The 21,648-nt window shown below is 43.1% G+C and overlaps 1 protein-coding gene across 1 annotated transcript in view; it reads left to right on the plus strand.

The window, feature by feature from the left end:
• Positions 1 to 490: 490 nt before the first annotated feature.
• Positions 491 to 21,648, plus strand: part of LOC146205078 (protein O-glucosyltransferase 2-like) — a 29,283-nt gene continuing 8,125 nt past the window's right edge. The window contains exons 1-7 of the mRNA XM_084589763.1: positions 491 to 1,029; positions 1,096 to 1,295; positions 3,214 to 3,422; positions 7,990 to 8,067; positions 9,096 to 9,268; positions 12,313 to 12,550; positions 19,252 to 19,653. Coding sequence (XP_084445889.1) covers positions 752 to 1,029; positions 1,096 to 1,295; positions 3,214 to 3,422; positions 7,990 to 8,067; positions 9,096 to 9,268; positions 12,313 to 12,550; positions 19,252 to 19,653 — 1,578 coding nt within the window. The 5' untranslated portion in view covers positions 491 to 751. The remainder of the gene's footprint in view (positions 1,030 to 1,095; positions 1,296 to 3,213; positions 3,423 to 7,989; positions 8,068 to 9,095; positions 9,269 to 12,312; positions 12,551 to 19,251; positions 19,654 to 21,648) is intronic.

The following is a 21,648-nucleotide window of genomic DNA, read 5'->3' on the forward strand; positions in this document are numbered from 1 at the left end:
CGGCTGAACACTTGCAGAGCGCCATTTTAAACGGAAGCGCGCATCCACTGACGTCATCAAGCGCGGGTCACATGACTGTGACGTATTTCCGTGCGTGGCAGCAGGAGGAACGTGTGTGGGGTCGGCTGCTGCCACAGGCGTGTCTCCAGCCTCGGCCTTTTTTTTTTCTAGGTGCAAAAGATTTTGCACAATTTTGCTTTTCCTGAGACAATTAAGTAGAGCTGTAAAGCCGTTTCTTACCTTTGTGTTTTCCTTTACAGCTTAAACATCGTTGCAGCTATTTATAAACCAAATGCACCATTACAAAGGAGAGGAAATAAACTTTACAAATATATTAAAGTCACAGTCTCCATTCATCAGGAGCTTTGCCATCCACTAACACTTTGCTCACCACCTCTCTCAACGTTTTATCGCGTGCGCGTAGGGAGCCACGGTCGGATTCTGCGCCGTTGCGCTGCCGCGGCCGTTGCGCGCGGCGCATTGCTTATTCCTAATGCATTATGCCTGGGCGCGCGAGGCAAAAGCGCAGAAGTAGCAAAAGTGAAAGGGATGAGAGAGGGGCAACTCATCTGGCTCTCTCTGGCTCAACAGCACAGCGCACGCGTAAATGCGCGTAAGAAAATCCTTCCAGAAGTGTGTATATGATGGCTGCGATAACGCAGTCGTGGCTGCCTCGATAAACCCGTCCAGGCGGAGCCCTCCGTTGGCGCGGTACACGAGGATGCATCAAGGCGCCGCTGAGTAAACGGGCATGGGTCGGAGTGACGATTCGCGCTACCGCAGCGTGACGTTCTCGCACTGTAGCAGTATGCTGATTTTGGGACAGGTTTGCGCCGCACTGTTGCTGGCAGCTATAGTCGCTACCCAAGACCATTGTCACGTACGATCCGCTTGCGGCGAGAGAAATGCTGCGAGTAGTCTGCCAGAACCAAAAGTGTCGGCCCGTGTATATGGTCCGGGCCTCCGAGGGGGCTTCAGCCTGCCAACGAGATACTTCTTTGTGCACGTTGTCGATGCTAGTGGCAACAAGTAAGCAATATCCTGCATGCTGGTGAGGCGAAGATGAACCTACCGCGGGGTGCATTTTTGTTACAGTTTTACGACAGCGTCGTTGAAAAATCTGACCGTGACCATCATAGGAACTCAAGGCCAGTGCAGCATTTGGACCCAAGTACTGAGTCGAGGAGATGGGCTTTTTATTGTCCGCTACAAACTTTTCAAAACTTGCCCTGAAGCCAAATTGGAGGTCAGATTCAATGGATATCCGCTTATGGAATCGCCTGTTCTGCTTAAAGGTACCACTTTGCTTTCAGTTCGCGCTCCTACAGCCAGATTTTACGTTTTCGTAGTGTGTCGTCGCCAGTATTTAAGGTTAATTTTTGGTTTTGCTGTAGCTGGTATATTGCTTTTGAAGGCCAGAATTTCAGTGTCTCGTAGAGCCTTCTTTGTGTTGCCATATAACATTAAGCGAAAGGCAATAGTTTTTGTTCTTTTTTCTATTTTTGCAGGCTTGTAATTGTTACATGTGACGTGAATTCCTCATTGAATATGCTAACTGTTCAGAAATCTTTGAACGAAGAAAAAGCGAAATGCAATAGTTTTTGTTCTTTTTTCTATTTTTGCAGGCTTGTAATTGTTACATGTGACGTGAATTCCTCATTGAATATGCTAACTGTTCAGAAATCTTTGAACGAAGGAATCATGTGATAAAGTCTGCTGTATTCAGGAAACACGTTACACGATCACACTTCACAAAAACAATTGTTTGCACCTGCATTATTGCCAGACCATCTTTTGCGGCTTCTTTTCCACAGATTGCATGGTCATCATATTGTTATTTCTGCAGTATCTACCTCTTACTGGTAGCTGACAAATCATAAAAAAATCATGCGCACAGGGTATACAAGAGAGGCTGTACCATAACATGCAGGCTCTCTTGTATCACATCAAGAAAGAGAGCATCTTTTGAACACAGTGCTGAAACTCTAGTAGCCCTTGTCTTCTGAGTTAATTTTGACTTTTGACTGTTCTACTGCCTTCCATTGAAAGCATATTCATGGAAATTTTTTCATCTATGTCCTTTAGTTGAAAGACTCACTGGAACTTATGAAAGATACCGGCAACATCATTGTCCTGTTTCACAGTATTATTGCCATTTTTCTTTGGTGTCTCAATCTCATTGGAGGGGAAACGCAAAAATTTCCCTGAAGTGTGCAATAAAGCTGGTCGTAGTCAACAAAGAATTTCAAATGGTTTAAATTATAAACTAAAGGATTCCATATGGTTGAAATTAATCTGTAGCCCTCTGCTGCAGCACCTCTCTCTTATGGTCTGTGTGCATGGTTTTTTGGATCTCAAATGCAACAATATATCTCTTCTTAGTCAACAGTGCCTTTGAAGAGAGCTAAAAACAAATAAAACCAAAAGTGAGAAGTGCTGTAAAGATATGTGCTAGATTATATTTTTTAGTCTCCTTCGATTATGTAAGCACTGTCACATAAGAAATCTACTTTTGACAGCGTATTTATTAAATAAGCAAAATAATTAATCAAATTGTGAAGTGTGAAAAAATTATTGGTAGGCTGCTTAGACATATCGCTTCTCTGCCTGATCTCTCGGTTGCTGAACTTTTCCTCCATTTTTCTGCATTTACTTATTGGCCTTTTTTTTGTGTGGGAAGACCGTATTTGACTCCCTTCTTTTCATGAAAAGAGCTCAAGAAATGCATAGTGCAGGTAAAGGTGGTCCATACCCATAACCACCACATCCTTTGATGGTCCATAAGGGCACCTGTGTCGTTGCCACGAGGAAGTACAGGTGCTGTTTCAAAGCTAATGCTAGGCCAAGTAAACTACTTTGCAAACTATCAGCAACTGAGGTTAGTAGATCATGTTGAATTGGACAGCGTTTACTTGGAAAAACGTGAAAGGGAGGATGAAGTGCTCTCCCTGTTTGTTTCTTTGTCCTACATCCAAATTTTCAAAAGTTTCTGGCTGTCCCAGAAATGGTTTATTTGTTGAGATATGTTTCCGAGTTTCATGAACTATGTTTTTATGGAAGTCTTCCATAAGCTGTGATGTCCCGTGTGGCTTCATAACGTCAGGTTCCAAGTTTCTTTTTTTTTTTTTCTTCCTGATGTTCTTACTGATTTTCAGAGTCAGCATAATACATGGCTGAACATGTATGCATCCACCTGTTTTTTTTTTTTTTTAGGCCCCTTGTACCATGATGCCTGCAGTTGTCCTGTTCCCTTTGAAGAATGGCTTTTGCAAACAGAGTGCCCAGTTGTGGATCCACAGATTATTAAAGATTTGGCTCACTTTGGAGAGATAGATATCAGAAAAATGCTCCGGGAAGCCCTTCGTCGGTTTGACCGCCCAGGCTCTGTTAGCTTTTGCCATTACGCTGTTATCAAAAATAAGGTCAGTACCTTTATTTTGTGCATGTAACCAGTTACGTCCATGACCTCGCATGACAGTGAAATGTTGTGTCAGACATATTGCTGCAACTTATAAATTATGTGCAGTTAAAAATTAAGTGCTTGGGTGCTAGTGTATGCTCCCCGTAGCTGTAAAGACACTTATGATAGGTTTCTGATCCATGCCAACTAGCTCTGCCCAACACTTGCCGGTCACGTGACCTTGTGACATCATTGCCTTCTTCACCAGTCATTGATCAATCATAAGACATTGTGATGTCATCAGCCAGAGAGTGACTTTTGTGACTTTTGTGACTAATGCAGGATGCAAAATTGCAAAATGTGTAGTCGAATGCTCTTGCACTAAAAAGAAAGTGTTAACATAAGAGTGGGCTGCTCCTGTAGAGATGCAGCATGAAAGAGAAATGCAGTGGCTTCTTCACAGTGCCAGGGGGCAATTCGTCAAAGCATCTGAACTATAATGATGTGCTTGCATACATACGAGTGGGCTGGATATAAAGAACAGAGAATGAAGAGCAAGAACACTACTGCATTCGGCAGCTGTAGGGGGTTTCCACAGTGAAAGGGGAAGAAGCATAGGGAAACAACTAAGAAGCTATGTTTTTGCTCATTCAGTCTTTGGACTTGATGTGATGACTTTCCTGTACACTTAAGAGAGCGCTAACGTGACTGAATTTTGCTAGCACTTGGAAATGACCTGGTGACAGGAAATGCTAATTGACAGTGAAATTGTCAATAAATGCCTTTCTACCTTATTCAACAGGTAGTCATTTTTGTTAAGGTGTGTTTTGGATTGTACAATTTCCTGGATGATGCTTTTTTCTGCATTCTCGTAAAAGTGTACAAATGGTGCTCTACTATATGTCAGTAATCATTAATTTGGTTCTCAGTACTTGTGATACCTTCTCTCTCCATTTCATCATTTGTACTATGTTGGAGATTGTGTGTCATTGGTGGAACTATAAGGTCCTTATAATGCTCTGCCTATCATTGTATTCACAATATGTGTGATTCAATTCATACCTTGCTTACACACTTGACTTACCGAATTATCTGTCTCTTTTTGCTGCTCTATTAGCATCTGCTATTTGTGACAATGAAGGAAGCTTGCTACCAGCTGTCATCTGTCCACTGTGATATGATGGCACTGTAAATCCTTAAAGTGAGCATAGAATTGAGAGGATGTAGGTAATGGCAGACAGTTCGAGGATTCATCAATTTTATTTTACTTAGACACTCGTCAGCCTGTGACCAGCATGTGATTGGCAGGTTTGTGCACCATGCTCAAAATGGGGTGCAAGACTCCGCGAATGAAATTATGGTTTAATGTAAAATTTCACCTATGCGTGATATCCACTGTAGAGAATGGCAGCTGAGGCATTTAAAAGGAAAAGCACTTTCCCCTGATGAGAGAGAGAAAGAAGGCATTTCCTTGTGCCCCACCTCTGGTTACCTGGTTTATCTGAGTGGGCCCCGCTGTGGTGGTGCAGTTGTTAAGGCGCTCGATTGCTGTTCACAAGGGTGCGGGATAGAATTCCGGCTGTGGCAACCACCTTTCGATAGAGGCGAAAAGCAAGGCGCTTGCGTACCATGTGATGTAAGTGCACGTTAAAGTGCCCCAGGTGGTTGAAATTTCCGAAGCTCTCCACTGCGGCATCTCTCATAGCCAGAGTTGCTTCGGGACGTACGCCATAAACCAAACCAAACCAATAATCTGAATGGGTTAGGTAGTGAGTGTATGAAGGCATGAACGAGGCTACAGAAGAACCGGAGGCTAAGGATGTACTTTCTGTAATGGTATTATACGTATATGTGCACAACTTAATTAAGATGTTCAAATGACTCCCAAGTCTGTTGTTTTGTCTTATCTGAAAACCTATGCTGGAGAGATGCTAGAAGTACACATGTCACTAGTGTGTGTTGCTTACATTATAGACATAAGATTTTCCAATAATTTGACGTGCAGAATGTTGCCGTCATGCAGTGAGGTGTCGTTGGTCATGTTTTTCAATAGCAAAATGGCTGTTCACTATGGTTTTATTTTTGTTCTTACCATGCAAATTACACATTCATGCTCTCTTTATGTTACTTTTATTGTGGCCTCTAAATCGCACATTTTGGTATACTGTACCCCTACATATGCAGACTTTCATTTTTTTAGAGGATTGTAATTAATGTCTTTGGCTAACACATGCCTGTATTTATGGTTGGTTGGAAAGTTGTCTACTGATACAGTGCATTTAGGTATTTTTTCCACAGGACATCTCATACTTGTCCTGTTCTTATGAATTGAGAGCTATAATATACTGTATATACTCGATACTGAGCAGCACCCCCTTTTTTTCATGATTGCGATGCCCAAAAGTGAGGGGAGTGCTCAAGTGGTCAGATTCACACACACACACACACACGCACGCACGCACGCACGTTGACAAGACGGGCACTTGAATTTATCTGGCCCCGCTGTGGTGGCGCAGTGGTTAGGACGCTCGACTGCTGTACCCGAGGATGCTGGATTGAATCCCGGCTGCGGTGGCCGCTTTTCGATGGAGGCGAGAAGCAAGGTGTCCATATGCTGTGTGATGTAAATGCGCATAAAGAACTTCAGGTGGTCGAAATTTCCGGAGCCCTCCACTGCAGCATCTCCCATAGCCTGAGTCACTTTGGGACGTAAAACACCCTAGAGCAAAAAGCAATTCACTGGGTAAACAAATTTGGCAAACATTTTTCACAAACGCGATTGCAATGCAGTGTGCTTGAAGTTCAGGCTGTGACAGCCCTCTTCAAACTCATTCCACCTTTTGTTACGGATGCCAAAAAGTTGACACCAAACAATGCAACGTGGCCCGCAATACCTGCGAAACCTGCTGAGATCCGCTAATTCTAGATCCATGTGACAACATGCTGGTAGACTGTCCTGTACTGCCGGCTGTCGTGTAGTGACGAAACGCAGCAACACAAGAAGTGTAGATCATTCTGTCTGTGGTCTCCCACCAGCTCCGGCTTGACTGAGTGAGCAAGTGCACTGCAGGCCTTGTCTACGCACTTTTCCTCGCAAAAGAAGGGGGTGCTTAGATTTTCGTGCAAACTTGTCTCCCCAAATTTTTTAGCGAAGTTAGGAGATGTTCTTAGAATCTCGAAAATACGGTATATCCAGGACAGTCTTGTGGAAGATGGTCATCATACATTTCTGGCTATGTCAGGCAAAAATCTTAATAATGAAAGAAAAATGCAGGATATTAGCTCCTAGAACAAGCTAATTATACTGTAAGGAACACCATCAAAAGCCTTCACCATTTCAGTGCTCGTAAGGATGGTATTTCTCAGTGCTGGTGTTTCCTGGTCTGTCTTCATATTGTCAGATTAGAGGCTCTTGTCATGTTTGCGTGATTGATCCCACAGTGAACCAGCTTTCTGAAAGGGAAGCTGATATGGTTTTTTGAGAATTCGATGAGGTTCAAAGATTCAAATATATGAATCTTATAGGTAAAGCTTGCCAATTAGTATATGTGTGCTAGCATTTAAAATAGTGACCTAAATGCCAGAATGCTGCAGTGGTCTTCACGCTTCTCACTGCATATGAGGGGTATGGAGGAGAAGCTCAGTGATGATTTCATTGTTGCTGAAAGTTAAATTATCATTGGGCCTTCACTGCTGTATGTCATCATACTGACAATGGCAACTCAACAGACTTCTGTTGGGGGTACCAATTTCAACTGGAAAAGCACTTTCCCAGCTGCACCTGCACTTGAACTTTGCACCTGCAGCTGCAGTTTCCACCTAGTGCTTTCTTTTTCCCTGCTGTAGGTAACTGGAGGTTTAAATTTTCCAGTTTCTTCTCGGAAGCAAGGGCCATTATAGCTAGGCGTGATTTGTGGGCCAATAATTTTGCTGGAAAACAGATGTCATTCCAGCTGGAATTGATGTTTCACTGCTGGAAAAGCACGGTTTCCAGCTGAAAAAGTATAATATAAGTGTCTGAAGTGAGTCCACATCTGAGTGACAGCTGGTGTGAGGGCAACCCCGACCCGGATCCTCCTAAGGAGGCTGAATACAATGAGTGACAATTATTGAATGTTCTGCTGTATATGCAATTCCATACTCTCTACAAAAAAATGTGCACCGTATAAAATCTGCAATAAATGCAGTGGAAATTTCCAACAGTTCATTAATGGCTACATTGCCTATTTTATTGAACAGCAGTTATGATTTATGTTCTTTTGATTACTTGTAAACATAGTAACCTGCCATTGTGAATGATCTGTGCTCTTGGCTGCTAAGCTGGATTGCCTAGATTCAAATCCAGCCACCATGGCTGCATTTCAATGGAGGTGAAAGACATCAGGCATCCATGTACTGTACAATGTCAATATGCATTAAAAATCCCCAGGGGCTCTATAGTCTGAGTAACGTCAAGACATTAAACCCCTCATACCACTTGTGAGCATAAGGCTCAATGAGCCGTATCCTCGTTTTGTGTTTGTGGTGTTCACTTTCTTCATGCTGGTCATTGTGACTTGACTTGTGTTTTTTTTTTTTTCCCCGGTCAGGTCTACAGAAAATGCTATGGTCAACATATTGGATTCAACATGTTCATGGATCAAATACTGTTGTTTCTTGCTAGAAAGGCAAGTTTACCTTACTGTTCTATGACAGCGTGTATGTGGGTACGAGTTAATAAGTAGGTGGATGGGGAGGTAGTTTTTTACCTTGTTATCTACAAAGCTAGCCATACTTGTAGCTGTAAGCAGGATTCAAACCCGTAGTGGTGTGAGCAGGTCACATTTGTGGTCACTGCTTTAGGCTACGCCATCTCTTGAGTTTAATTGCCAGTCTCTCCCACTATGCTTTGGTAGTCAGTGTCTTCATCAACTTTCATATGACGTGCATGGAGCAAATTCTACAGAGTGACAAAAGATGTGAACTGCTAAAGGAGGGTTTAAAAGAAAAAAATTAAGGGGACTTTATCGCCTTTATCACTGTCTTTTCATTCCGCTAATACTTCGATATTTTTTTTGGCTAAGTTAATTTTTTTGGGAAAGGAAGGCACAGTATCATACTTCTCACTAGACACCTACACTTGTCTGAGGTGCATATGTTGTTGGTTTTGAATCCATCGCAAACTAGCCTCAAATTTGACTAGAAAGTGGATGCTTAATGAAAAATGAAATGGTATGACGCCACCTCGCACGCTGCTTTGATACAAAATTAGTTGCATTTTCTCTAACACAGTTTTTCCCAATTTGGCTAAGAGTGATGGGAAAAGTTTTTCAGCCAAACGAGCTGTGTACACTTCGCATAAAAGGACACAAGGTAGTGCCACCTGATGACCATAATGACAGGAGATTTGAACCAACGTAGCGGGAAAAGTATCTTCAGTACCTCAGCTGTCATCGGTCTGAATGAACTCACTTCCACAGCAGAAGTCCATGTTCACCTCCACATCACTCACCTGCATTGATAGCGTTTTTTTTTCTCTCTCTATGCCAGCACACAGCTCATTCTATTGCAATTCTGAGTCAATTAGCAAAATTGCCCATTTTCCTGTCAATGAAAATGGGCAATTTTGCTAATTGACTTATATCACTGGGCAGTAGCTCAATTGTGCAATAATTTGACTGAAAGTTCAGCTAAAGTTACGTGCAATTTTATTCAGGTGCTCCTTCCAGATGTTGAAATGCTTGTGAACCTTGGTGATTGGCCACTTGAAAGGAAGAGTCACTCCGGAATTCACATTCCCTTTTTCTCCTGGTGTGGCTCAGAAAGTAGCACTGATATTGTAATGCCTACCTATGACCTAACAGAGTCATCGCTTGAGATGATGGGCAGGTAAGCTTGTTATATATTTTCTGCAGATTCACAAGATGTAGACACCATATTTCTGACTGCATTTTTTTTTTGTTCAATTTCATATGCACAAAATGCAGAATTTACCAATGACCCAATTTTGAAGAAATATTTTCTAATGCGGTGGGCTTCATTTCTCAAAATTTGAAACTTGCAGCTGCCATTAACATTGTGTTTCAAATCGCAGACATAAAAACTTAACATATTCACAGTGTTATGAAGAATAAAAAATGTTGCTAACAGTCATGTGCTAGTTGATCGCCATTGTATTTCTTATAGTTTGGAAGCCTTGCTAACAGTCATGCTGGTCGAGCATTATTGTGGTTTCTGTATTTCGGAAGCCTTTCAGCTAAGTGTAGTTTTAATTAGATTATCAGGTGGATTATATTTGCAGAAACTAAAAAAAGAAAAAGAAATGACAGATAAATCCTATGTATATGGAAGAAACCCTCTCCCCCAAAGCAGATTACTACATTAATAGCATGCTGCTTTTAGAGTGTAAAGAAAGCTTTGTCTCGAGGGCTGCTGACTTCATATGGCAAGGTTTCAGGCACTGGTGTCGATTCATTCGATGAAGAAGAAATGGTTATCTCAAGAATATGACAAAAACAAGCAGAATGCGAAAGCAGTGTACTTGTGTCTGATTTTGGCTGTCACATGAAATTGAAACTCGGGCAATAAAAAACCAAGTGGTTGTGCAAAACACCACTTGTTAAAAACTGCCAATAAGCTTTTCAGACAAAGAAGTACCTCGTGATGATTAAGCAAGGTGCCTGCTTGCAGAGATAGACTGCAAAAAATACCTTTAGCGCACTAAAGCGGTAATCGCATGAGGCGACAACCTTGGCAATGCGTCGCGCGACACCAGCACTATCGCCTGTCATTGCCACTGGTGCACCCCACATGAAGCGATATTAGCTGGCAATAGAGCGGCACGTTTTCTGTGTTGCTTTGTTACTGCTGCCTCATCGTTTGGTCAAGGGCAGTAGAGTTATGCTAGTATTCCATTTGTAACACCAAACAGCATAAGTGAAATAAACGCACTCATGAAAATTCTGGTAACCCACGCCGCAGTGATGTGCCAAACTAAACTGTAATGCAGACTTGCAAGAAGTAACTTTCTTGATCCCGCTCCTCTGGATAATTAACAGTATCTTGCCATACTCACCTTCCTTATCCCTTATTACTCTACCCAGCTTTCACTGAACTATCTCAATGCATTCATAGGCATGCCTTGATGACACAAAACGAGCATTTGCACGCAGGCGCTTCGCTCATACCGGACGAGGAAAACAAACTTCGCTTGCAAAAACAGCCAGAACAGAAGTAGCGTACCTCCAAACCCTTCTGCAAGTGACTGCCTCACGAGCTGCTTCCAGGTGAAGGGTGAAATTTTCTAAAAACCCAGAACCTGAGCGACAGCGAGGAGCGGCCCATCGCGCAACGGCGTGTTGCCGCAAATTGTCGCCTCATGCGGTTAGCACTTAACCCTTTCGCTTTCGGGCATTTCTGGCCGTGACGCACCCCCAGTGTCGGCTTGGTTTCAGGGAACTAGCATATCTGGGAACGAGCATAACAATTTATTTTTAGTTATGATTGCTATACAAATAACATAGTCAACGGAATATGCACATTTCAGTGTTCTGTAGGTGTTGTTAATTAACATCATCATCATTATCAGCCTGATTATAAATTAGATAAATGAGGATAATATAAGAAAAAAATTGCTCGTTACTTCTCTAGAGACCGAATCTGAGCTCGACTCGTATTTATAATCAAAAGAGCCATCGCTCCAGTCCGCAGTTGAAGGTCTCGCGCGGTCAGCTATCCGAAAGTAACCGCGCGCACGGAGGGCGTACTTTCGGTGGCCCGCACAACGGAGATAAACGGCACGTTGTGAAATCAAGATGACAGAGAGAGATGGACAAAGGCTAAAACTGCCTCCTTTTCTGCTGCTAGCTGCAAGCAAGAGCACGGCAAAAGAGAGCGAAAGCAGCGATCTAGTCACGTGTCGAGAGGCAACGGCACGAGCCCCTGAACGTGACGCGTCGTAGCAGACGCGCCAACAGAATAAAAATAACAACCTGCAAACCTGCGGAATATGGCAGAACAACCCTTGAACCCGTAACCACACGCACGCACCGCGAAACGCGCGCGCCGCAAGATCGCTTAGCACGATAGAGTAATGCGTGCGGAGCGACCGGCCCCCCAGCAAAGAAGGTGGTGGGGGTGGGCGCGGTCACTCCGTACTCTTCAATATATATGTATCAACACAACGCGGGGCAAAAATACGAACTTGTAGAAAGATTTGACAGATGGCGCAGCCTGTCCAAGTGTGCCAGCTTCGCGCTCAGGCACGAAGCTTTGAATGCACCATAGAGAATGTACCGGTACGTCTGTGACACTGTGGGGGCGAAGCACGAAAACGTACCGGTACGTTCGTGACAGCGAAAGGGTTAATACCTATTCCTAAGAATTGTGCAATGACCTTGTCTTTCAGAATTTTGTTATATAAATTTTACTTGATGCAGAAATCTGGATACTTGCAGTTTCGAATACCAGTTGCCAAGGCAAAACAAGAAAATGTGTTTGCCTTACCGCTGCCTTCCAGCAGAACCATCGCTTGGACAAGACCATGCACTGGCCATGAAACACTAGTAGAGAGCAGAGGTGCAGGCCTGGTATCAATGCAAGAAGAACAGCTTGCACCTGTTAATCTACAAAGACGTATTGTTCCAAAGGTTTTTGTGGAGAAATATTTATTTTTTCACTCAAATCATCCAATTGGGAATTTCACACCTTCTAGGTCTATAGGTTCATAGCTAAGTCTGCAGGAAGTAATATATTCTTTTCTTTCCTGCATGGAAATCAGTTCCCTTGAAACTGTTGCTTTTTACTAATCATTGCATACCTTTCTTAGCAGTTGAATTTATTTATGCTGTGCATAATTCAGCATGTAGCTAGTATGTGTACTGTAAGCATTTACCTGCACATTTCATTAAAGCTGGATAACACATTCTCTGCAGGGTGACCTTGGACCTTTTGTCCGTACAAGGTAACAGTGGTCCTGTTTGGAAAGAGAAGCAATCCTGTGGTTTCTGGCGGGGTCGTGACAGCCGGCAGGAGCGCCTTGATCTTGTGGCCCTTTCACGGCGTCACCCGGAATTGTTGAATGCTTCCCTCACAAACTTTTTCTTTTTTCGAGACAAGATGGACATTTATGGACCCCAGGCCAGCCATGTCTCCTTCTTTGATTTCTTTGAGGTTTGTGTGAGATGTGCTCTTTTGCTTGGCTGGCATTTGTTGTGGAAATAATATTTGGAAACTGATTTTTTTAAACTTCCCTTATATGCATTAAAATCCTGTTCTAAGTGGAAGATTGAACAGTGCAGGGCCATTTTATGAAGCCAAAGCAATGTTCACTTGTTAAGCTGTATAGGTGAATTGTGGCAGTAATACAGAGTCAGCCTGTATGACAGCTCTATTTTTGCATAGGTTTATCTTGCACGGTGTTCTTTGCTTTCCAACATTTAGGCTCTCTTTTTGCAGTCTGTGTGTGATAAAAGTGCACGTGCAGCTTGGAAACAAAACTTAACATTTAGTCGTGCAACCATAATGCACATTAGAGAATGGGCTGTGGCAGCGACACCTGTATTTCTGTTTTCACCCTTTTCTACCCTATAAGAGCTTTATTTTCAGTACAATTTTTATGATTAGGAGCTGGCGCTTTTTTTTAAGCAATTCAGTTTCATTTTTCTCTTCAGTGTTCTTTTAAAACAGTAACAATTACTTTTGCTGCCACAGATCACCTACGAAAGATGTGGGTTTTAAAATACAGTAGAACCCCGATATAGTAAACTCGTATATAGTAAAGTTAACCTGAAGTTGAATGGTAGGGGTAACATTAAGAGATAGGAAGCGTGCAGAGTGAGTCAGAGAAATAACTCAAGTTACCGACATTCTAGTGGAAATTAAGAAGAAGAAATGGGCATGGGCAGGACATGTAGTGCGAAGAGAGGGTAACCGATGGTCGCTTAGGGTAACAAACTGGATTCCAAGAGAAGGAAAGCGTAGCAGGGGGCGGCAGAAAGTTAGGGGGACAGATGAGGTTAAAAAGTTCGTGGGGGTCAAGTGGATGCAGCTAGCACAGAACCGGGTTAATTGGAGAAATATGGGAGAGGCCTTCGCCCTGCAGTGGGTATAGTCAGGCTGATGATGATGATGATGAACCTGAAGTCCCAGTCCACCTTCCGTAGACTGCTGTACATTTTCACCCCTTTATTAGTAAAGACATATTTCATAAAAATCGGTTATAGTAAAGTGAGTCTGGCTGCAGCAAACGACTTCCCACGAAATGGCATCGCCGCACGCGCGCTACCTAAATCGTAAAACAATTTTTTTTGTGAAAAGAAAAACATGTTATTTTAATCGGCTTTACCACTAGGCTTAGCAGTACTCAGGAGAAGCCAACTTTACTTAGACCTTGGAGCTGTAAGGGAAAGCTTGCAGCGCATAAGAAAATAAAAAAGTAAAGGTGTCTACGAGCATAGAAAGAAGGCGACACGATCCATTCGGAAAGCAAAGGAGAGTAAAGGTGCAGTGAGAATTAAGGAAGGGAAGAAACGACCGAACATTCACAGCACTGTGCAACATGAAGCAGCAGTGGCAAGAAGTGGAAGTGCGGCATGTGCGGTTTTGCAGCACTTGACTGCCGCGCACATTTCTCATCTATTGCCTTCTTACAGATAGAAACAGTAGAAGATGGCGCCATGTTCATGCAACGCTTTGGTTTTCACATGAAATCAAACTCAGTTGTATTCATAACCGCGTTGCCCCCATGCTTGAAAAGTACTTCCAAAAGATGTATAAACAAAAAACCTTATTGAAAAAAATGGGATGAAGAGATGATATGAGAGAGATGGAAGGTATTTGAGAGTATTTCTTTCATTAAGCAACAAGTCTTGTTCAGCAAGTAGCCATTTAGTTACCAAACGGCATCTTCAGGACCATGTTATCTGGTTTTTGGGGTTTAACGTCCCAAAGCGACTCAGACTATGAGAGACGCCGTAGTGGAGGACTTCAAAAGTTTCGAAAACCTGGGGTTGTTTTAACGTGCACTGACATCGCACAGCACACGGGCGCCTTGCTTTTTGCCTCCATCGAAAAGCGGCCGCCGAGGCCGGGATGCGATCCCGCATCCTTGGGAACAGTAGTCGAGTGCTGTAACCACTGTGCCACCCCGACGGGGTAGGACCATGTTATCACCAGCTACTTATATAGTAAAGACCCTGGTAGGGTAAAGATTTTCGCCGGTTCCAGTGATTTTACTATAAAGGGGTTCTCCTGTATTGTCATATGATTTGAATTGTCACTCAATGCAAATGAGGCATACATGTGGAAAATAATTTAGTTTAAGGTTTTGCCTTTGAATTTAATATTGAAGGCCAGAAAAATTGCACATGGTAATTAGCTTAAAGTTTTTTGTTTACAAAAGATTGCCAAATGGATTTTTAGAAATGTTACTCAGCAGTAGTTTGCTCATGTCGTGATGTTTTGGAACAAGCACACATGGTGTGGAAGAAGCATATGTAAACACTTCTTCAAAATATTTACTGTTACAACATAGCGGCTGTAGCTTTCTGTTCACAACTCCAGATATTGCTTACCGTCTAGTGGCCTCCGCACAAAATCTCTGAAACAGGGTCGATGCAGTAGTGCACGATGGGTATCTGTTACTCAGGCTTTGGGAAATGGTGCCTCCGTTTTCGACATGTCTTAATGGTGCTACAAATCAAAAAGGGGGGTCAAAGGAGCTCTGCTGCGTTCCATTTTAAGTGCCTTCTCGCTGGAAAGTCCGCATAGTTATCTTGCTGTTTTCCTTAGTAAGCAGATGACACACCCCAGAGTATGTTCGGGATAAAAACAAGCAGCTCTCGAAAAGAAAAAGTAACTGTGGCCACAGTAATTTTTTTTAACCATTTCAGTATACTCGAGTGGCTGGGTCTTGCTCAACATGGCCATATGTCAAAATAGTGGTGCGCGCAGCACTGGTAGGTGATCGGCTGGTTAACAGGGAAGACGTGGTTTGCACATCGCTAAGTCATATTTCCAGTATTTATATTTGGCTTTTTTTATCAACCTTAATTCCCCCCTTGTCCGGCACTTACTTTCCTTCAAATCATAGCTTGTTTGGAACCTGCAAAAGGAAGTTATAAACCTACCCACTTCATGTTCCTATGTGGTCTGCTTTTCGCAAGCTGAGCACGATGACACAATATGCACGCTGTTGGTACTCAAACCCAGACTGTGAATCGGTCTGCAACAGAGGCTTTACAAAAGTTAGCGCCATCGAGTGAAAGAAACAAACTGTGCGCGGCGGCCATGCTTTGTTCAATCCGCCCGCGCCTCCTATCAAGTATGCTGTCAACGTGCGCCTTCGTAGAACCCGTGCATGCACTGAAAGGTGCATTGGAATGCTCACAAGCGATTGTTTCATTTTTTAACATCACAGCAGTCGCTGTTAGCTCCAAGCTCTATTCGGAATGATGCCAGCATGTTGTTGCGTGCCCTTCTGCAGCCAGTGCACCGTCGTAGTCGCGCACGGAATCAAGGTATACGCGTGTATGCGACCGTTCGTTTGCAGTCCTAATTGGCTTTACAAGGGTCATTTGCATCATGTAATCATTACTGCACGTCCCTCTGACTGGGAGCTAGCTCACAGAATGTGCTATCACCTAAAACAGCAAGGTTGTTTTACGCGCTATGGAGCTTGTGAACTTGAAGGATAAGCTTATGCTGCGATGGAGGACACGGGAGAAGGAGCAATGCATGCATAACGAACGTTGTTATGCAAATACGTTCTTTGGAACATTTTGTACGTAGGTTGCATTTACCATTGTGTATTGGATTGAAGACACGGGCATGATTACCGAAAATACTTTTCCCAGTCGTACGAAATGGTAGTGCTTGGTGCAGAGAGCAATACGGTTGTCTAGTGCACCCGAGGTGCGTGTTTCACGCTGCAAAAGCAAGCGGCTGCCAAACCCGCGGCGTCTAAAAAAGCAGGAAAAGATTACATCCCACTAGTGTGTTGTAACATGCTCACGTGCAGCCCGTTTCGACCGGTCCACGTTCAGAGCGCGAGCTCAGGTTTTATACCTGCCAACGCGGCCGATAGAATAACGAAGCGTGCGCTTCATTTTTGTGTGTTTTTTCATGTCGCCCGATGGTTCGCTAATTCACAGCTACCTGAAATTCGCTTGAATTTTTAAATATGTCGATTTCTTGTTTATTCCCTCTGTCAGAAAGTAAACATTTGAAGCCGTGATCTCATATGAAAGCGCTGACATTGGAAGCTTCAAGGAACTCGGAGGAGGAGGAACTCTGCTGAAACAAAAAGAAATTCGAAAAGTCAGCTCACATTACTGCGAAGTGTTTGTGCTTTGTGCAACTGGCTGTGTTCATAAAATCAGATTTATATTATATCATATCGTTATAGAAAAATTAGGGGGTCACTTAAGCTTCGCTGTTAAAGGTATAACGCGATAGTGTCTCTCTCTCATACACACACACGCACAATGTTTTCTTTCTTCACGTGTTATATTTTAGCTCTTTTATTTATTTATTTACCAAATACTGCAGGTCCTAACTGGGCCCTAGCAGGAGGGGCAAAAAGAATACAATGCAGTGAAATATGAATTCATCAAAAGTAACATACTACACACAAGTGTAGTATGTTATATGTTGTTATGTATGTTATATTTCGATGTTATGTATGTTATGTTATATTTCTATCCTTTCTTTATTTTTATTTTATTTGACGTTTTATATTTTTATACACCAGTATGCATGTGTCAGCAGCAATTGGCTTTCCATTCTGAGCAATTTGACACTTTTGAACACATTATTCAATTATTTCAATTAATAAATTACTTCTAAATTTTCTTCCTTAGCATGACCAAGCACTGGTTTTTCATTCTGACACCTTTAAACCCTTACTGTCCAATTTTTCCTTTTTTTTTCGTTTCTTTATTTCATCAATTGATCAATTAATTACAAAGATTTTACTAAATCGTCATGGCCTACCGCACACCAATCAATATTCAATCACTGGAAGCACAAATTGCCATGGCACTTTTTATTTTATGCAACCCCCGATTATTTCCGAGGTCAATGCCAACTACTGCGTCGACGGCATGGGAAGAAAAGTGCTAAGCGCCAGTCCAACTTGCGTCAAATTACGCACGATCCTTTTGTCATAAAATAAAATGCATCCTCGCCCATTTCACCAACCAAGTATCTTCCAGTGGGATGAGCGACGGTGATTGCGCAAACCAAGCAAACAAACTCGCGATGATCTCTCATAGGCGTTTAAGGAAACAGCAAAGGCGCACTGACAAAAAAAAATCCACATTACAGAACTCTGGATACTGTACCTGGATAGGGATGATGCTGCGGATTGCCGAAGGGCCCATGCACGACTCGTAGAGCAATTTGTAACTGCGCTCGGCAGCGTGGCCGGTGGGATCCGCCACGTCTCGGCTGTCAAAATACGCTTCTAGGCGTCGCTAACAGAAACCGCCAGGGACCGAAGAGAGGTCCAAGCACAGCACACTAGGTTAAAACGTGAAAAGCGCGAACAGAATGGCGAGCGCTGACGGACGGACACGAAGCGAACGGATGGAGCGAACAAAATATGGTGGCTGGCGCGGGATCAGCGTGCCGCTCACGGTTGCCAGACATACTTTTGTAAACCCTCTATTGCAGATTAGTCTCTGTAATTCAGTACAGTCACGAGTGAAAAATATTAGCACAATAACAGCACCACAGCAACAAAAATGGCAGTGGGCCATGGCTATATTCTTTGCAAACATGCCTGACACTTTTGCTCTCGGCGCATTTGTAACCGCGGCGCCGAGCTTTGTTATCTGCCGCTGCAGAAGCTCGCTGCTGTTGCTAATTCTTTTTACTCATGGCTGTACAAGTGCAAAACAACTTTCATGCAAGTTTCCTTAGATAATATTTGTTTACTTTATTTTTCTGCACTATACGTCACGCTAAAAAAAAACCATGAAGGCTGCTTGCTGCACAAAATGCTGTATGGTTTCATGACGACACGTCTCAATCCCACAGAAGGCATCAGTTAAAGGTTTTGGAATTTTGGGCATCAAAGCGTGTTTACCAAAATGTAGACTTACATAAAGCGCAGCAAGCTCGTTTCTCATGCCATCATTTCACGTTGCTTAAATGAAGCAACTGTAGCTGGCTGTTGAGGAATGCAGCGTTGCACCACTCAAGCGGTTGAGAAAAGACAAAAGTGAACGTGCTGAGTCAGTTAAGTGAAAACTTCGAAGTGACTTGCTGATAGCACCGAATGAATGCTGCATACAAGGTATGACCCTTTTAGAACAGCTGGTAATGCATATGCACTGGCCTCCCAACACATTGGCCTATCCAAAAGGGCATTTTATATTGAGAGCAATCTGGTGCGGTTCCTGCTGCGATTCGGTTTCAGAGACGAAAATTTCTTAATAGCGGAATAAAAAGACTATCCATCAGAAATAGCATCATGGAGGGCAACACAGTCTCATTATGCACTGTACTATCAACTTACTGCATTTCATAGTCTATTAGTGTGTGCTGTTCTAACACTGTAGAGTGGCATATTTTCTCCAGTGCACAGGTAGCTGTACACTTTTTAAATACTGAAGTCAAGAAAAAGTGGGTACATGTGCATGTGCTAGGCCCTAACATTTTTGTCATAAATTTGGAAGGGGTACTAATTTTAGCTGCATTTGCAAATTTCAGGACTGCCCTTTGCAGATTTTATGACCTTAGACTGTTGTTTGAGAATGCTGTCCTTTTTAAGTCGGAGGTAAACGTTGTAAAAAAAAATCTTTTTGATCAGTTGTTTAACTCGCTTTTGTACAGTTGACTTATTTCCTTACACTCTCTATGCATTGCAGTACAAGTACCAAATCAACGTGGATGGCACTGTGGCTGCTTACCGGCTTCCTTACCTCCTGGCTGGGTCTAGCTTGGTGCTGAAACAAAACTCGGAATACTATGAGCACTTCTACTCACATCTCATCCCAATGGTACATTATGTACCATTTCAGCGCAACCTTTCGGACCTAACTGAGAAACTTGTTTGGGCTCGTGAACACGACAGTGCTGCACAGGGCATAGTGAAGGAAGCCCAGCAATTTGCACTGGACCATCTCTTACCTCATCATATTTTCTGTTATTATGCACAGCTTCTGCAGGAATACTCATTCAAATTAAAGAATCGTGCCAAAGTTGCCAAAGGCATGGAAGAAGTGCTTCAACCACGTGATGGCCACCCTTGTGACTGTAGGCAGCAGCAGGTAAATATTTATTACATTTTTGTTATGTTTATTACAAATTTCATTATAATATTGTTTTCACCAAAAGGGGGGTGTCATCAAAATTCAGTGAGCAGTTTACACTGATAACTGTATCCAGGGGCTCTCTTGCATTTACATTATTGTCTTTAATTGTTATTTTTACAATGCTAGTACTATTACCCTGCTAGAGTGGCATTTGAGTGAACCTGTTTGCATTATGAAACCATCTTCCACTTTTGCCGCTGAGAATTTAAAAAAAAGCGTTATTTGTTAGCATCCCTCTGCTTCGCGCCATGCACAGCGGATTTCTTGGCAGTGCATCTTGGTTGTATTAACTCTGCTGCACACCAAGATGCTGCCCAGCGATAACATCACGATGCGAGTACCTTTTGACGTTAGCTCTGGCGGTGAAGGAAAGGGGGGAACTTGGCTGGGTGCTGGAAATCGTCCTTCATTGTGCAATGCGATAGCGGCAGTTCTTCACAAGCAGCCTGTGTCGCGTGTGAGGCATCACTGCACGACGCACTGAATGGCGCACTTGACGAATGTACATTTTGGGAGCAGCGAAAGAACCACGATGGAAGTGTGTAAAAGCCCTCTGCCGTCGTCTGAGATACCACGCAATTGCCCTCGGTTAGTTGGCTGATGCGCGGCCAGTGACCGCCCTTGCCGCAGGCTGGCGTGGACAGCGCGAACCTCAAAGAAGCAAAACTGAAACTTTGTAGTCGGCCTTTTAACGTAGTGTTGGATGAGGCCGTTTGTGTTTTGTCTCACTTAACGTTGCGCTCACGTCAGAGGTGCGTAATCAACTGCGCAACATGTAGTCCAGATCTGAGGAGTGAAATTTTGACGATAATGCAATTGCTACCGGACGTGGCCTACCCGGTGCTAGACACGTAGCGCCCATCCACCTTACATGGGTGTCGACTGGGACCGTGCCGACAGATATACTTATCCATATTCCCGAATTAACGGGGGTCGAATTAGCATTGAGTTTCAAGCCTCAGAGGTCATGCGGAACAGATGGCAAGCAGCTGCCGCCACAGCCACCACCCCTCTACCCTCCTGCGCCACTGAACGCCATGCCGTTCATGTAATGGTTAGGCTTTACCCACTTTTCTGCTTCCACCTGGTTTTATCTTTGTCCGTGTGTTGGACACGCGCAGCCTCATAACTATGCCACCCTATAGTAGGGGTGTTTGTTTGGCCACGCGCTGTAGTCTGAATTATCTGTAGTGGAACCGACATGCATTCGAATAGCCGTTTTTTGTACACAGACCTCTATGATGCTTGGCCGGACTAAGTAGTGTAGTTCGAGTGATTCGAAAATTCGAATTATCGAGGTTCGAATTAACGAGCTTTCACATATTACCCAAAGGTGGTTTTATGTTTGCTTAGTGTAAGCGAAGCAAATGTTTTCGAATCGAAGTGAATAGTTTGCGGCTGGAAATGTAGCTGTAAAAAAAAAAAAAAAGAAAACAAAAGAAGAGATTAACATTTGCTGAAAGATGTTTGCAAAATTAACAAGCAATTAAAGTAAGAAGTTTTGAAACTTGCATTATGTAATGTTCAAACAGCAGTAGCAAATTGAAGTGAACTAAGCATCACAGTTTCGAGCCCTTAATGTGAGACTCTTTACATGCTTCTGGTTTTAAATATAAAAGGTGCAGAGATGGTTTTCACACATGATTTGTACCCAAAACTTGCGCTGCACCAAGTCAAGCATCCCATAGATTTGACTGTGCAAGAGTGGCTGAAATTTCAGATGCGTCGCATCTCATGCCGCACTTTCTTCCTTAGATCTGATTTGAGTCACAAACAATCACGTGACCACACAGCGCGCGTGATCATGCTTTTGTAACACATACAAACTTCCAGAGAGGAAGCTTTGCTTACAGTTGTCTGTATGCATCATTCTGCATATGCAGAAGGTTTTGCGATGACTCTGCATCCATCGAAGCAGTTTCAATTAAAGGCACTGTTTTACACTTTGCA

Source organism: Amblyomma maculatum, chromosome 1, assembly GCF_055883805.1.
Source record: "Amblyomma maculatum isolate TAMU_Amacu chromosome 1, ASM5588380v1, whole genome shotgun sequence".
In the NCBI taxonomy this organism is placed as follows: domain Eukaryota; kingdom Metazoa; phylum Arthropoda; class Arachnida; order Ixodida; family Ixodidae; genus Amblyomma; species Amblyomma maculatum.